The 17,035-nt window shown below is 39.4% G+C and overlaps 1 protein-coding gene across 1 annotated transcript in view; it reads left to right on the top strand.

The window, feature by feature from the left end:
• Nucleotides 1–17,035, top strand: part of ranbp2 (RAN binding protein 2) — a 68,540-nt gene that overhangs the window by 30,531 nt on the left and 20,974 nt on the right. The window contains exons 16-20 of the mRNA XM_055637091.1: nt 1,794–2,003; nt 5,219–5,302; nt 6,144–6,279; nt 7,504–7,598; nt 7,678–11,923. Of these exons, the coding sequence (XP_055493066.1) occupies nt 1,794–2,003; nt 5,219–5,302; nt 6,144–6,279; nt 7,504–7,598; nt 7,678–11,923 (4,771 nt within the window). The remainder of the gene's footprint in view (nt 1–1,793; nt 2,004–5,218; nt 5,303–6,143; nt 6,280–7,503; nt 7,599–7,677; nt 11,924–17,035) is intronic.

Genomic DNA, 17,035 nt, shown 5'->3' with positions numbered 1-17,035 from the left:
TCCCATCAGATAAAGCATGAAAAGAAGTTTAATTGGACACCTAATTCCCTTTCATATCTTCAGTATTAAAAAAGCTATGGCCATTTTCATACTCTGACATTAGCATCTTGTTCCCCATTGCTTTTCCACCGACTTAACACAAAAGCTGTGATCGAGGAAAGTCAAAAGCCCATAACTTTCTTAAAAATTAAGAAAACTGAATGAAATTTTCAGTTATTATATATTGAAGCATTCTGAAACAAATATAAAACATCTTACTCGGATGACCTGAAATTAAAGCATATAATTAATTAACTGATTGTAGCTAATTACAAAATTGACCATTGTGACGGAAATAGTAATAAACACCCAGATTGCCTTGAAAATTCAAAAATGCGATATTCTCAAGATCAGAACTTTAATATTATTGTATTATATGCTGTAAGTCCATAACAGATAGGTAAATAAATGACAATTTCTAGCAATAGACCGTCTTTATGGAGAAGATCAGTTGCTAGCTGGTACATTGGCATATCATAATCAGTAGCATCATCATACTCCTCAGATTGTAACCAATAAGCAACTCTACACCTTGTTTTTCCTCAACTTTTCAAATTTGGCATTGTAAACTACAAGTTTTTGCTCTTCAAACCACGTATGACATGCCTTTCTGCCTACTACTTTCCCATTAAGAATGTCCTGTAGATTACATTTCTTTAGAAAGGGTATATTTTTTAAATAGCCTAAGTATCCAAATAACAAACTAATCCCATCACACAAGAATTCACAATATAACATGACTTTTAAATCTCACTGTCATTAATTTATATGCCAGATGGAAGGAATTTAATGTTTAATTCCCATAAATTAATCCAGAAACATCCTCTCAATATAATCAAAATTATTATTTTTTTCACAATACATGTGACTAAAACTGTTGTGAATATTTAGTTTAAAAATAATGATCATGGAGAGAGAATTATGCACAATATAGACAATTTAGACGGCTTATGATATGATTGTCCAAAAAAAAGAACATTTTAATAATCTTGCTTCTGGAACGCGATCGATTGGAACGTTGCAATTACGGTAGATTTGAACCCCATATCAGCAGGAAATACACTGGTGGTTCGTATGAGGCCCATATAACATTTTCGCAACGTAAAATTAGATTAAAGCCAACCCTAGAAGCAAGATTATATGTAAAATAGACGACTTACCCTTTGTTTCGTCCCGTTCTTGCGATCCGTCACGTTGTAGGCATTGAGGGCGTTAGAAGTCGCTTTTTATTTAAATTCAATTATTAAATTGTCCAGCAAATTAAAAAAATAAATAAACCGCAAACGGAAGTCCGATCGATTTTTCTTCATCAGCTAGCAGCCCGAGGAAATCCGCCTCCGATAGGCAGTACAAAACTGGATTTTAATCCCCCCCCCCCCCCCCCCCCCAAAGGTACCAGTCGCGCACACTCCCAGTGGCAGAACTGCAGCGCAGCTGAAGGTAGGTATTGTAACATCGCTAGTTTATGTCGGGAGATTATTCATTGAATACAGTGCTGCCTTCAACACCTTAATACCATGTATGCTCATCTCTAAACTCCTTGGGGCTTCCATCTGCAGGGTGCTGTCTCTAATCTTCATGTAGTCCAGTCTCCAATTATTGTTTTCATAATTGGCAGTTCTTCACGGGTTGTCTAATTTCCATCTGTTGCTGAAATGTTTTTCATCCATATCTCCCCTTCCAATTCTCACCTTGTTGCAGCCAACCTTGTCCTTTGGTTCAATTACTTCAGTTTAATTATTTATTTTTACTAGTTGCCTGTACCAGTAGATGCAGTAAAAGAAATGCTGGAATTGGTAAATCAGCATCTTCATGAATACAACGATTACGAGCTTGATCATGGAGAAGAAATAAATGAATTATCCGAGACAGCTGAAAATGGCACTTCTCCGGAGATGATACCAGTAAACCATTCTACCGTATCTCCAATAAAACTTAGTCCGTCGCCAAGCAAAAGTTACAAGGTAAGTTATATTTTCGAATTATTTTGAACCTGCTGCAAATGATAAATGCTATAAGCTTCCTCTTAGATTTAGTAGGAAAATAATGTTAATACTTGTCTGGTAAGTGTAATTCTATTATTCTGTTCGTTTCTCTCCTGCTCCCCAATCATTTCTGGTTACGTACTTGGGAACAAGTACATGCTCCCAGATTAATTATGTCTATTTCAGTTTTGGGCTTGTACTCAAAAACAAAGGCTATCACATTGATTGTTTTTCACTAATTTGATAAGGCATCAAAGCAGAGTTCCTTGCTCGTTGATGCTTTGCCTTAAAATAGATATAGAAATGATTACACAATTATTAATATGAGGGTGGGGGGGCGGGAAGAGGCAGAGGCAGTGGGCTGAGGGAGAGCTGGGAAGGAGATGAGAAAACAGGGACTGCATGAAATTGGAGAATTCAATGTTCATACCGCTGGGCTATAAACTAAACGAACTAAGGACTCCATCCCATACTGCCAAGCGAAATATGAGGTGCTGCTCCTCCAATTTACGGTGGGCCTCACTCTGGCCATGGAGGAGGCCCAGGACAGAAAGGTGGGATTCGGAAAGGGAGGGGGAGTTGAATTGCTGAGTCACCGGGAAATCAGTTTGGTTATTGCGAACCGAGTGGTGGTGTTGGGCGAAGCGATCGCCAAGCCTACGCTTGGTCTCACCGATGTAGAGCAGCTGACACCTAGAGCAGCGGGTGCAATAGATGAGGTTGGAGGAGGTGCAGGTGAACCTCTGCCGCACCAGGAAAGACTGTTTGGTTCGTTGAATGCAGTCAAGGGGGGGAGGTCCTAGCTATGCCTGCCTCTTTGTAGGGTAGTTCGAACAATTTTGGTCGAGGCGTACTTCGAACAATTTTGGTCGAGGCGTACAATGGCCCTATCCCCGAACTCTACCTCCGCTACATCCATGACTGCATTGGTGCTAACTCCTGCGCCCATACACAACTCACTGACTTAATCCATTTCACCACTAACTTCCATCTGGCACTTAAATACACCTGGACCATTTCCGACATTTCCCTGCCATTTCTAGACCTCATTATCTCCGTCGCAAGTGATAGACTACTGAGCAACATCTACTCGGACTCTGACTCCCATGACTATCTGGACTACACTTCTTCCCACCCTGCATCCCGTAAGGACTCCATCCCCTACTGCCAATTCCTCTGTCTATGCCGCATCTGCACCCAGGATGAGGTGTTCTAAACCAGGGCATCGGAGGTATCCTCATTCTTCAGGGAACGGGGGCTCCCCTCTTCTATTATAGATGAGGCTTTCACCAGGGTCTCTTCTATACCCCGTAGAAGCATAGAAGCATAGAAATTAGGTGCAGGAGTAGGCCATTCGGCCCTTCGAGCCTGCACCGCCATTCAATATGATCATGGCTGATCATCCAACTCAGTATCCCGTACCTGCCTTCTCTCCATACCCCCTGATCCCCTTAGCCACAAGGGCCACATCTAACTCCCTCTTAAATATAGCCAAAGAACTGGCCTCAACTACCCTCTGTGGCAGAGAGTTCCAGAGATTCACCACTCTCTGTGTGAAAAAAGTTCTTCTCATCTCGGTTTTAAAGGATTTCCCCCTTATCCTTAAGCTGTGACCCCTTGTCCTGGACTTCCCTAACATCGGGAACAATCTTCCTGCATCTAGCCTGTCCAACCCCTTAAGAATTTTGTAAGTTTCTATAAGATCCCCTCTCAATCTCCTAAATTCTAGAGAGTATAAACCAAGTCTATCCAGTCTTTCTTCATAAGACAGTCCTGACATCCCAGGAATCAGTCTGGTGAACCGTCTCTGCACTCCCTCTATGGCAATAATGTCCTTCCTCAGATTTGGAGACCAAAACTGTACGCAATACTCCAGGTGTGGTCTCACCAAGACCCTGTACAACTGCAGTAGAACCTCCCTGCTCCTATACTCAAATCCTTTTGCAATGAAAGCTAACATACCATTCGCTTTCTTTACTGCCTGCTGCACATGCATGCCTACCTTCAATGACTGGTGTACCATGACACCCAGGTCTCGCTGCATCTCCCTCTTTCCCAATCGGCTACCATTTAGATAATAGTCTGCTTTCCCGTTTTTGCCACCAAAATGGATAACCTCACATTTATCCACATTATACTGCATCTGCCAAACATTTGCCCACTCACCCAGTCTATCCAAGTCACCTTGCAGTCTCCTAGCATCCTCCTCACAGCTAACACTGCCCCCCAGCTTAGTGTCATCCGCAAACTTGGAGATATTGCCTTCAATTCCCTGCTCTACTCTGCTCTCACTCCCCATCCCCCCCACTCTTAACAAGGGCGGAGTCTCCATGGCCAGAATGAGGCCCATCGTAAATTGGAGGAGCAGCACATCATAATTCGCTTGGGCAGTTTACACCCCAGCGTATGAACATTGACCTCCAATTTCAGGTAGTCCCTGCTTTCTCCTCCCCTTCCCAGCTCTCCCTCAGCCCTCTTCCTTTCTTCTTCCCACCCCCCGCACCCTCGCATCAGTCTGAAGAAGGGTCTCGTCCCGAAACGTCGCCTATTTCCTTCGCTCCATAGATGCTGCGTCACCCGCTGAGTTTCTCCAGCATTTTTGTCTGCCTTCGATTTTCCAGCATCTGCAGTACCTTCTTAAATACAATTATTAATGATATTTGCAGTTTCATGGAGTAGCACAGTAACTTAGTGCTGCTGCCAAACGGCTCCAACCACCTGTGTTTCATACTGACCGTCAATTCAGTTTGTGGAATTTGCACCTCCCAGAACTGCATGGGGTTTCCCTGCGTGCTTTTGTCTTTCTCGTACATCCCAGAAATGTGCTGGTTAGTATGTTAATTGTCTACTGTAAATTGCCCAGGTATAGGTAGAGAAGACTGGTGGAGTAGATACAGTATGCTAGTGAGCATGAAGGTGACTAGATTACAGAGAAGTGGGGTTGACGGAATGCTGGGCTTGCTCTGAGAGGTGGCATAAGCTTCATGGGCAAATGGCCATCTTCATTTGTGATAGGAAATATGAAATAGTACACTTCTAGGGACTTGATATTTTGCTACATGGGAGGACATAAGTATTGGTTTGAACAGGATTTCTCTAAATGCCTAAAATAAATTCCTGTTGAAGTATGAACTACACTGTAAATGGGATAGCAAAATAAATTGGTGTGAACTTAATTGGTGATCTTTCTTCAGTGGTCTCCAAAGACTCCACCTCGCTGGGCTGAAGATCAAAAACATTTGCTGCAGATGCTTTGCCAACAAGTGGAACAACTGAAGGTAAGTTAGCTGCATTGAAGTAGAATTCATAATGTGGAAAAATGGGGGAAAGGCTTTCTTTGTAAATGGCACTCTAGTGGGCACTGAGTAATATTTTTCATCATTAAAACATTAAAAACATTTTTTTCATAAAATGCAGTTAACGAGCTTTCATGATGAATTAATGTGTCTAGGTAAATGTATTTAGTATGAGTTTGCACATTTTCCCTGTGACCGTGAGTTTCCTACGGGTGTTCCAGTTTCCACCCACATCCCAAAGACATGTGGGTATGTAATTTAATTGGCCTCTGTAAAAAGGTCCCATATCTGTAGGGAGTGGATACGAAAGTAACATAGAACTAGTGTGGAGTGGTGATTTGATGTTCGACATGGACTCGGTGGGCTGAGGGGCCTGTTTGCATATTGTCACTAAATTAAATTGTGATCTGCTAAGTGGCAGGCAAATTTTGAAGTTATCCAACAGTTTGTGAAATGTGTATATTTAGTTCATTAATGCAAGAGGCATTCTGAAAATTGTCAGTGTAAATTTAAGTAATATCGTCGCAAATGGAGACCGACGGAATGTCATTCCAGTTAGGATGTTTTTATGATCAGAAAGAAACTACTTCTGATTCAAGTGAATTTAGAGTAGCATATCTCTTTCAGAATTAATGAGAATACATTGCATTATTTATATTAAATGAAATTGAAGAAAATGTTAGTCTCCCTTTTAGGAAGTGCACTTTGAATCATTAACATTAATCTGATCTTCGTCAATCTTTTTGTCTGTATTAAAATTATGTATATTTTAAAGTAACGAGGGAAGATGCACACAATTTTATCTTTGTTCAAAATGTTCCAGGGTGAAGTGCGTGAGCTTAAAGTGAACAGTTCAAATACAACAGAATCCCCACGCTCCCAATGGCACACAGATAATTATGATTCGTGTGCTGAAAATTATCAAGGAGTACAAAGTTTTCAGGGTGCACCCTTAACAGGTAAATATAAAGCTGACTAATAAAAGAATGCCATATAATGCAGGGATGAAATCTAAGGTTTGCTTTTAAGGAGAGCAGGGGAACTTTCATTCCATGCCAGAATAAAGTTGACTGTGTTTGTCTAGCTTGATTTAAAATTAGTTATCAATGCAGAACGTTATTCATTTGCTGTTGTACATATTTAGCGATTAGCTATGTAGACAATGGACAATAGGTGCAGGATTAAGCCATTCGGCCCCTCGAGCCAGCACCGCCATTCAATGTGATCATGGCTGATCATCCACAATCAGTACCCCATTCCTGCCTTTTCCCTATATCCCCTGACTCGCTATCTTTAAGAGCCCTATCTAGCTCTCTCTTGAAAGTAACCAGAGAACCATCCACCGCAGAATTCCACAGACTCGCAACTCTCTGTGTGAAAAAGTGTTTCCTCATCTCTGTTCTAAATGGCTTATCCCTTATTCTTAAACTTAAATTGGTTCTGGACTCCACCAACATCGGGAACTTGTTTCCTGCCTCTAGCGTGTCCAAACCCTTAATATATGTTTCAATAAGATCCCCCTCATCCTTCTAAATTCCAGCCGCTCCATTCTCTCAGCATATGACAGACCCGCCATCCCGAGAATTAACCTTGTAAATCTATGCTACACTCCCAATAGCAAGAATGTTCATCCTTAAATTAGGGGACCAAAACTGCACACAATACTCCAGGTGTGGTCTCACTAGGGCCCTGTACAACTGCAGAAGTATCTCTCTGCTCCTAAATCATCAACTTGTTATGAAGGCCAACATGCCATTCGCTTTCTTCACTGCCTGCTGTACTTGCATGCTTGCTTTCATTGACTGATGAACAAGGACCCCCCCAGATCCCTTTATGTAGCTTAGCGTTAAAGAGGTGATTATTTAAATTGTTACTAATTTTGCAATCCTATCCCTTAAATTAAATATAATTAGCAAGTTTTACATTTTGATAATATGCAATTGCTTTTTACCAAAGTAAACTGGTGTTTCAGTTTTGATTATTTTAGATCAATTAAGAGTTATTACTAAATTAAAACTGATTAACGTTAAGTTACAAATTCATGGTAATGCTTGTTTTCATATCGTTTAAACTATGGTTTACGGAAAGTAATATGAATATCCTTTAAAAGAATGAGTGATATGAATATTTTTTTTGCTAGTGAGACATTTAGATAAATGGTACAAACTAACATAATCTCTTAGTTGCTACCTCAGGATCAACGGTTTTCTACAATCAATCTCCTGCATACAATTCCCAATATCTTCTTAGAGCTGCTACCAACGTGGCTCCAACTAAGGTACCCAGAGTGATTTTCTTAGTTTGGATGTGTATATGTATTGGCAGTTTAACATTTTTTTTTCTCTCTTTTAAAACAGCCTGCATATGGAATTGGTCGGATTCCCCCACAGCAGTCTATGTATGGATACCAACAGCAAGCTCATACACCCCCTATTCAAACCAATTCGGCATGTATTTATTCACAGGACGTGTATGGGCCACAGCTGCGTTTTGAATCTCCTGCAACTGGGCTGCCTTCACCATTTGGTGAAGACTTCTACAATCACGGCGTTCCACAAACAAATACAAATCCACCTTTGCCAGAGCCTGGTTACTTCACCAAACCACCTGCAGAAGTGCGCCTAATGAAACCTACAGAAACTAAAGGAAGGTTTGGAACACCTAATCAACAGATGCAAAATGAAGCTACAAAGAATTCATTGGTTTCTGCACCATTGCACTCAACACCCACAACAACATTTAAATTTAACTCAAATTTCAAGAATAATGAGGGAGATTTTACATTTTCCTCACCACATACGAAAACCCAGACACCCCCATCGTCTGCCAGTGATAGTCTCCGAGGAATTTTAACTGCGGGTAGAGGTGTAAAAAATGATTTGCATCTAGGTCAAATGTCTGCACAGGGAATGCACAGTCAAGAGAGCTCCTTTTCCCATGGAGAGCAGGGCTCTTTTAATAGCTATCTAGCACAAAAGCAAAACAAAAATACATTCAACAATGTATTGAGTAACCAGGTATTTTCTTTCAAGAATACTGGTAAGGTGGCAACTTCTGGCAATAATGCAGAAGACAAAGATGGTCGAAATGAACAAAACAGTGTACTAGATGAAGAAGATGGACCACATTTTGATCCAGTTATACCTCTTCCTGATAAAGTAGATGTTAAAACTGGAGAAGAAGATGAGGAACCACTGTTTTCCAACAGAGCAAAACTCTTCCGTTTTGACACAGAAACCAAAGAATGGAAGGAACGAGGCATTGGGTACATAAAACTGCTACAACATAGGACATCTGGCAAAATCCGGCTCCTAATGAGACGAGATCAGGTTCTTAAGATCTGTGCAAATCATTACATAACAGCCGATATGAAGTTAAAACCTAATGCAGGTTCTGATAAGTCATGGGTCTGGTATGCATTAGATTATTCTGATGAAAAGCCAGTACCGGAGCAACTTGCTGTTCGTTTTAAAACAACTGATGAGGCTGCATTGTTTAAAACCAAATTTGAAGAAGCACAAAACTTGGTTAAAGGTCAGAAATTAAAATCAAGCAGTCTGTTGGGTCAAGAACAGAAAATAGGAATCAAAATAAAGTCTGATGAGGTTAACTTGGGTACTGTTAAGTCTACTGAAGATTCTGGATTTGGTGCTACTAATCGAAAACAAAGCTTGCCCTTTACTTCACAAACCTTGCTGCAAAATGGAAATACAGTTGAAGGAACTGAGAAGATTACAGCTTTTTCCAAACCAATAGGTTTTGGTGACAAATTTCCTAATAATGACACAAAATCTGCATGTTTTCAGACGCCCAAAGCTAATGGCAAAGTTCCTATTACTACTTCATCTGGCCCGTCAGCCTTCAGTGAGAGAACACCCACGTTAACACAAGGCACATTAGAAGGATTAATTGCCAAAAAACAGTGGTATTGTCAAAGTTGTTATGCGAGTAATGAAATGGAAGTGACAAAATGTGTATGCTGTCAGGAACTCAAACCTGGCAGCAAAATCCCAGTTGTTCCTTCAGCTGTCCAGCCAGTTTACAGTGAAAGGCCATGCACATCCACACAGGAAGCATTTGATGGATTCTTTTCCAAAAAGGACGGACAGTGGGATTGTGCCACTTGTTATGTGAGAAATAATTCAACAGCGACAAACTGCATTGCCTGTCAGGAAACCAACCCCAACAATAAAACTGCAGGAATTTCAAAAACTGCTACTGCTCTTGGTGGTATTTGTCCTAAATTAGATGCACCTGAAATGGGATTCAAACTAAACTTTCCTGCAAGTGGCATTAAATTTGGCCATGATGTTAATGACTCTACAGCCTTCAAGGTTGGGACATCATCTCAGTCTTCAACAGCATTTTCCAGTTCTACATTTGCATTTTCTTCACCTAGTTCAGGTGGTGGCTTCACATTTGGGTTGCCAGATACATGTAATAAAGGTAGTCAGCAAGGATCAGCTGCACTCTTTTTAAAAGCCTTCGCGGAACAAAAAGAAAGGGAGAGAATCACTTCAGATTCTGATGGAGACCAAGTTCCAGCATCTGATATTTCAAGCCAAGGTCAAGATTTTATTATTGGTAAAGATACGAGCACCTCCACCTTTGCTGATTTAGCAAAAACTGCAGATAAGGGATTTCAATTTGGCCAAAAAGATCCTCATTTCAAAGGTTTTGAAGGAGTGGGTCGGCAGCTGTTTGCAGCAAGAAGTATAAAGGCTGCTTCTGTAGATGATGAAGATGATGAACTGTACAAAACTGATGAGGGAGATAATATTCATTTTGACCCTGTGGTTCTCATGCCTGAAAAAGTAGATCTTATTACTGGTGAAGAAGATGAAACGGACCTTTATTCACAGAGAGTTAAGCTATTTAGGTTTGATACAGAAATCAGCCAGTGGAAAGAACGGGGTGTTGGAAACCTCAAAGTTCTCCAAAACAAAGCCAATGGCCGGCTTCGAATAATAATGCGTCGGGAGCAAGTTTTCAAAGTGTGTGCAAATCATTGGATCACTACCACTATGAATCTCAAACCATTAATGGGCTCTGATAGGGCTTGGATGTGGTTGGCTAGTGACTTCTCAGATGGTGAGGCAAAGCCAGAGCAGCTAGCTGCAAAGTTTAAGACTCCAGAGCTGGCTGAAGATTTTAAGGACAAATTTGAAGAATTCCAAAGATTACTGTTAGATATACCACTACAAACTCCTCATAAACTATTGGACAATGGCAAGACTGCTCGACTAATACAAAAAGCTGAAGAAATGAAAAGTGGTTTAAAAGACCTAAAACACTTTTTGAAAGATGAGAAAAGAAGTGTGAAAGATGAAGGGAATCTAATGTTGAGTTCCATATCTGAAAACAGCAGCATCTCCGCCTTAGTAATTAAACCTCATTCTGAAAGTACTGGACCAACGTTAGAATGGGATAATTATGATCTACGTGAGGAAGCTTTGGATACAAGTGTATCTAGCACTGCATATGGATCTCCTGACACTATCAGTCCTGTGAGGAAAAATCTTTTCCGCTTTGGTGATTCAGCATCTGGATTTAACTTTAATTTCCAGCCAAGCTTGAGTCCATTAAAATCTCCTAAACTGAACCAGAGTGGGTTGTCTCTAGGTACAGATGAAGATTCAGAATTTGGGCCAGAGGAGGAGAAGGATGCTCAGCATTTTGAGCCAGTTATTCCATTACCTGATTTGATTGATGTATCAACAGGAGAGGAAAATGAGCAAGTTATCTTTTGTCACAGAGCTAAACTTTACCGCTATGACAAAGAAATGGGACAGTGGAAAGAAAGAGGAATAGGGGACCTGAAAATCTTACAAAATTATGATTCCAAAAAAGTTCGGATAGTTATGAGAAGGGATCAGGTGTTAAAAATTTGTGCCAATCACTGGCTAACACCCGACATAAAAATGGAGCCCATGAAAGGAACTGAAAAAGCCTTTATTTGGAGTGTAATGGATTTTGCAGATGATGTTGCAAAGGTGGAACAATTAGCTGTTCGTTTCAAGCAGCAAGAAGTTGCTAGCTCTTTCAGAGACCTCTTTGAAGAAGCCAAGAAGGCTCAAGAACAAGGAACATTAGTCACACCATTATCCTCAAGAGAAACTACACCAAGGGAATCTCCTTGTTGTAAAATTCCAGTGTCAATGCTGGAAGAAACTATTAAGGAAACAACAGAGCAAACAAGTACTTGTGTTTCAAGTCCCAGTATTGCAGTCAAGTCAGCAAGTACCAGCTTGACAGAATCACCTCCAGTAAAATTTCTATTTGGATCTGATTTGAAATCCATCTTCAGCAATGAGAACGAGAGGCCTTTCACTTTTGGTAATTCAGCAACTGGATCCTTGTTTGGTTTCAGTTTTAAAAGCACAGAATCTGCCTCAAGAGACCAAGTACAAAGTGACCCGTCTGCTATTAAGAATAAACTACAGGATATCACTAGTGGCGGATTTGATTTTCGTAAAGCAGCTGCATCTTTGTCGAAGTGTTCAATGGCCAGCTTGTTGTCTTCAAACTCAACAGAATGCTTGGAAACTGCTTTTGCAACTGGGGATAAATCCAAACACACTCCATTTAACAGACCACAAACTGGTAAGTTGCTCTGCTAGCACAAATATTTTTTTACTTGTCAGCATAGCTTTTGAATATAGTCTAATGTGAGCACCAAAAGACGTGTTCCTATTTCCGAAACTGTCCTTGATCATGTTTTTTCCTCTTGTGGACACATCATATTTCTTGCAACTTGTTATAGTACAATCATCCTGTGCTCTAGGAAGGAAATCTCCGTATTCCCTTCTTGTCAACATCACACACTTGGCCTCATCTTATCTAACCTCCAAGTTATCTAATGCTTGTCTCAACTTTTTCTAAATGCTATCATCCACTTCATGTGGCAAAGTCTTCCCAATTTCACCATTCCTTTGTATAAGAACATTCTTAATTTATTTTATCCTAATTGTTTGGAGGTTATCGTGTTCTACATGGTCATGTGCATAAAGTTTCCCCACGTCCACCCTTGGATTATAAAAACTATTTATTTTTATAATCCCATTAAAAAGAATCTCAATGTGTTCAATTCCGTGTGATGGTTGCTCTCGATCATTCATTGTCCATCTATGTATCTCCAGAAATTCAGTGTTCTTTTGGTACTGTTGCACACTATTTCCAACGCAATCAAATTCAGGTTCTCAATGGTTCTACCTTTCTTGCATTTCTTCTGATAGCGAGTATTTGTGTGCAGGCTTTATGATTGCATACACTTGTGTTGTCAAATGGAAGGATTACATTAAAATTTCCTCAGATCTGGTAGGATAAGAGAACAGGGATTTGAACTTTGAGAATCAAAGCATTTTCCTTTTACCATTCAGAAATATTGGCAATCTGCTGTATTTACCAGTCTGAGTTAACTGACTAATTTTGGTTATTAATGTTTCTAATTTGCTAATTTATAGGGTTTAACAATATTCTAAATTATTTAAAGCATTATGGAAATTAGCAAATTACTTTATTTTAATGTTTTTTAAGTATATTAAGTGTGAGGAGGATAATAGGGTTTTACTTTGCATTTGAAAAAGATTCTTCGTTTTCTTGTTATCTAATTGCATCTAGACACTTATGCACCGATTCTTATTTTTAGGGTTTAACTTTAGTCTTTTCAAATCTAATCCGTCTGCCTTTTGGACCAGTCCATCTGTCCTGCGGTGTGAAAATAAAGGTATTTCTGGTATCTTGCATCAGAATTGCAGAATGATACTGCAGTGGTATTTAAAAATAATAATATATTACACAGTCTAACTTCTGCATGAAATTTTTTTGTTTGGCTTTTTTTGAAAAACTTTGAGCATGCTTTTTAGGGTGGCAAATGGGTTGAAATGGCTAGAGTGAGATATCCTGGCTCCTTAGCTCCCTATGTTTGAATTTTTCCAAAGTAACAAAAAACCTCTTTTTCACTATACTGGTGATTTTGGATCATCCCTGTATACCATTGTAAGATCTGATATTACCATGATCTTTGTGTTGCTACGTATTCATTGTAAATTACTACCATATTGATACATTGTTTGCTAAACTATCTTCATTTATAAGTGTTCTTTAGAGCTACCACAATCTCCTCCATCTGTTTTATGGTTTTCTCACTTTCAATTCAATATATATAATATATTTGCCTGCCTCTAGTGTTCCTTCTTATTACACTCTAGAAGACTGTGTCATTGGCATTTAACTGACTTTATTTGCATTATAATTTTATTTTTGCCCATCACTGCTCTTTCGTTGTCATCCCTTCCATTTGATGTCCATTAGGACAAGTTCTCTTCAATCAAGGCATTATCTGTCTTGTACCTTACATTCCCATGGTTATTCCAAAAGCAGCCTTTATTTTGCTTCAGTTTGTACAATCCAAGCCCATTACTATCTTCACCATTTGGCATTTTGATCATTCTTTGTCAGTCAGTCTATTGCCATCCTGGTCACATTTCAAACTATGCTAGCTGCCATCTTATTACCCCATCATATTAACATTGTTCTGGCTATTTCCTTCACACTTTCTACTTTAACAGTATGGCACAAGGGGCTAGTCTATTTTGTATTTTTCCCAACTTTTGTCATGTTGTTAATGTTGTATTATCCATTGTCATTTCAAATAAAATAGATCTCCAAACAAATGCATGACAGTTTGGATTACTATTTCAGTCTTGAACCTGGATCGGGTACCCCATCAGTTTTCTGCAATCATAGAAACATAGAAAATAGGTGCAGGAGTAGGTCATTCGGCCCTTCGAGCCTGCACCGCCATTCGATATGATCATGGCTGATCATCCAACTCAGTATCCTGTACCTGCATTCTCCCCATACCCCCTGATCCCTTTAGCCACAAGGGCCACATTTAACTCCCTCTTAAATATAGCCAATGAACTGGCCTCAACTACCCTCTGTGGCAGAGAGTTCCAGAGATTCACCACTCTCTGTGTGAAAAAGGTTTTTCTCATCTCTGTCCTAAAGGATTTCCTCTCTATCCTCAAACTGTGACCCCTTGTCCTGGACTTCCCCAACATCGGGAACAATCTTCCTGCATCTAGCCTGTCCAACCCATTAAGAATTTTGTCCTAAGAATAGGATAGGATAAGAATCGTATCATCGATGCCAGCATTTTCATTTTCACTACCTTATCCATCAAATCCTCTTCAACTTGAGCATATGATGCATAACTATTAAGATTTCTAACACATACCTATCTTATGTGTTTACTATTTTAACGGCAACATTTTTGTCTGCATCTTCTGTAATGCCATAAAAATGTATTGAATCACCACAGTCTCAAGGGATATAGACCAACTTTAAGCAACCTATGCTCATTGCTTAACCCTTTTATAGAAGATAATGTAAGTGTGGAATTACAGGGAGCTTTAAGATGGGAAAATACTGGCTTGAGCTTGGCTTACTTGGCTTGAGAATACTTGGAAATAACAAAATATGCCATTTTGTTTCGAAATTATGTCAATAGTGATTTGGGTGTTGGATTTAAATTATGGCAGATAAATTTAGTGCCAAAAAAAAGATGTATTTTTTACAAAATGTAAATGGTGCAGTGAAAAAATTATTTAAAGAAAGTTCATGGGACTGTTGGGCAACACGGCTGTTTAATTTTTAAGAAAAAATATTGGAATTCTAGGTTTTATCACAAGATAACGATGATCCTGTATACTGAAGGAGTCCCCACTGTTAAGGCAAGGCTTTTAGGATACAATGAAGATTCACTGGGATTCTGAAATAAAAATTTACGGTCAAAGAATAAGGGTCTAGTGTTTGTAATTCAGTCAAAAAATAGATAAATTAGAGGGGGCAAGTATCTGTCAACTGAGATTGAGAAGTAATGCCATAAAAATGCCATTTTAATGGATCCGACGAAGAGAATTAACTCAAAAAGTGATATTAAAGAGTGAAATCTTTAAGAAATCTAATCTTGGATGTTCTGAGGTATGGATGGGATTTGGAAGAATAATGAACAATTTCAAGATCAATAAAAACAAAAGCAGCATCAGCCATCTCCTCTGCAAAAGAGATGGCAAAGGGTGTGATTGACTGCAGCGCTCATCACCAAGAGCTTCCCAGATACTTTTTAATGCGGAAAATGTTATTACAATGGAGAAACCAGTTAGGATGAGGACAAATATCAATTACTACCCTAGAGAAAAGCAGTCAACCTGGAGACCATGAGCATTTGGGAAAGATGGCAGTCGATTGTGGAATAGATGTACCGGTAATTGGCAAGCATCAGATGAGTTGTGGAGGTAAATGGATGTTGGAGCAAGTTGGGCAGATTGATGCGAGCAGGAATGAAGTTGTGCGAGGAAATTAATTTGTATCAATCTGTTACAGAGGATGATTTTATGTTGTGTTTTTAAGTAGCAATAATCTGAGTTTGGAGAACTGAGAAGGGAGAAAATTGCTGTTCTTAGTGAAGTTACAGTTCAGAATAAATTAGTAGGAAAAGTAATGTCAGTATGCCCCACTTTCTTCATGCAGGCCGAATAGGGTTTAAATAAAGGTCTGCACGTTGATTTTTATTCATAAAATTAAATAGCTTTAGACTATAAAACACATTCTTGTGCAGATATTCAGATATGAGGTTTAGTCGAAGAAATTATTTTTGTATGAACGCCCATGATGCTTGTCTAAGCATAAACTTTCATACTTTATCTTTTTTTTCCCCAACAAATTGATTTTAAAGTATTTTCTGACAGATGGGATCATTTTCTGCCTTTGAAATTGCGTGTATAACAAGCATGATCTGATTTAAGTTAATTTTCTCAATTCTAACATAATGTAAATGCAATTTGACAGTGCAAAGATTTCCATAATTGTTAATCTAGCTAAGATAGATTGGTATTCTGTTTTGCTGCAGAGTATGGCTTCCAGCTTCCTGATTGGTGTTTATTAGACATGGCAGCACTAAAATGCATACTTTAAATTACTAATTCATTTTTGGACGATGCAATGCAGAAATTTAGCACTAATGTTTATAACACGGCAGAGCTGTGAAATTAATACATAAAAATAATATGGTTTCAATTTGAGGCTTGCAAATAGTTTCAATTTACTGCATTCAAGTTGGTTTACTTTAATTAATGAACTCTCGTGGTGTGGAGAGAAGATGGAAAACGGAGTCTTTGATCGTTACCAAAGCTTTGGTAACAACAAATATACAGCAAGTGGGGGAAGGATGGCAGGGGACTGACTGATGGTTAGAACAAAGCATACCTTTTATAGGGCAAGACCATTGGAGTAAATGTGCCAAAAACATTAGTTCCGATGTCGAGATGGGCGGCATGGTGGTGTGGCAGTAGAGCACCAGAGACTGGGGTTTGATTCTCACTACGCATGCTTGGCTGTACAAAGTTTGTACATTCTCCCCGTGACCTGCGTGGATTTTCTCCTAGATCTTCAGTTTCCTCCCACACTCCAAAGTAGTACAGGTTTGTAGGTTAATTGGCTTGGTATAAATGTAAATTGACCCTAGTGTGTGTAGTGTTAGTGTGCGGGGATCACGGGTCGGTGCGAACTTGGTGGGCCGAAGGGCCCGATTCCATGCTGTATCCCTAAACTAAACGAGACTGTTTGTCCAAATGCCTCGGAAATGTCTTGCTTTTTACCGAATCATGACTTCCCTGCTCCATTAGTTGAATCATGACTTCCCTGCTACAT

The sequence above is a fragment of the Leucoraja erinacea genome, chromosome 6 (genome assembly GCF_028641065.1).
Source record: "Leucoraja erinacea ecotype New England chromosome 6, Leri_hhj_1, whole genome shotgun sequence".
NCBI lineage: Eukaryota > Metazoa > Chordata > Chondrichthyes > Rajiformes > Rajidae > Leucoraja > Leucoraja erinaceus.
This window is presented reverse-complemented; position numbering and strand designations above follow the sequence as displayed.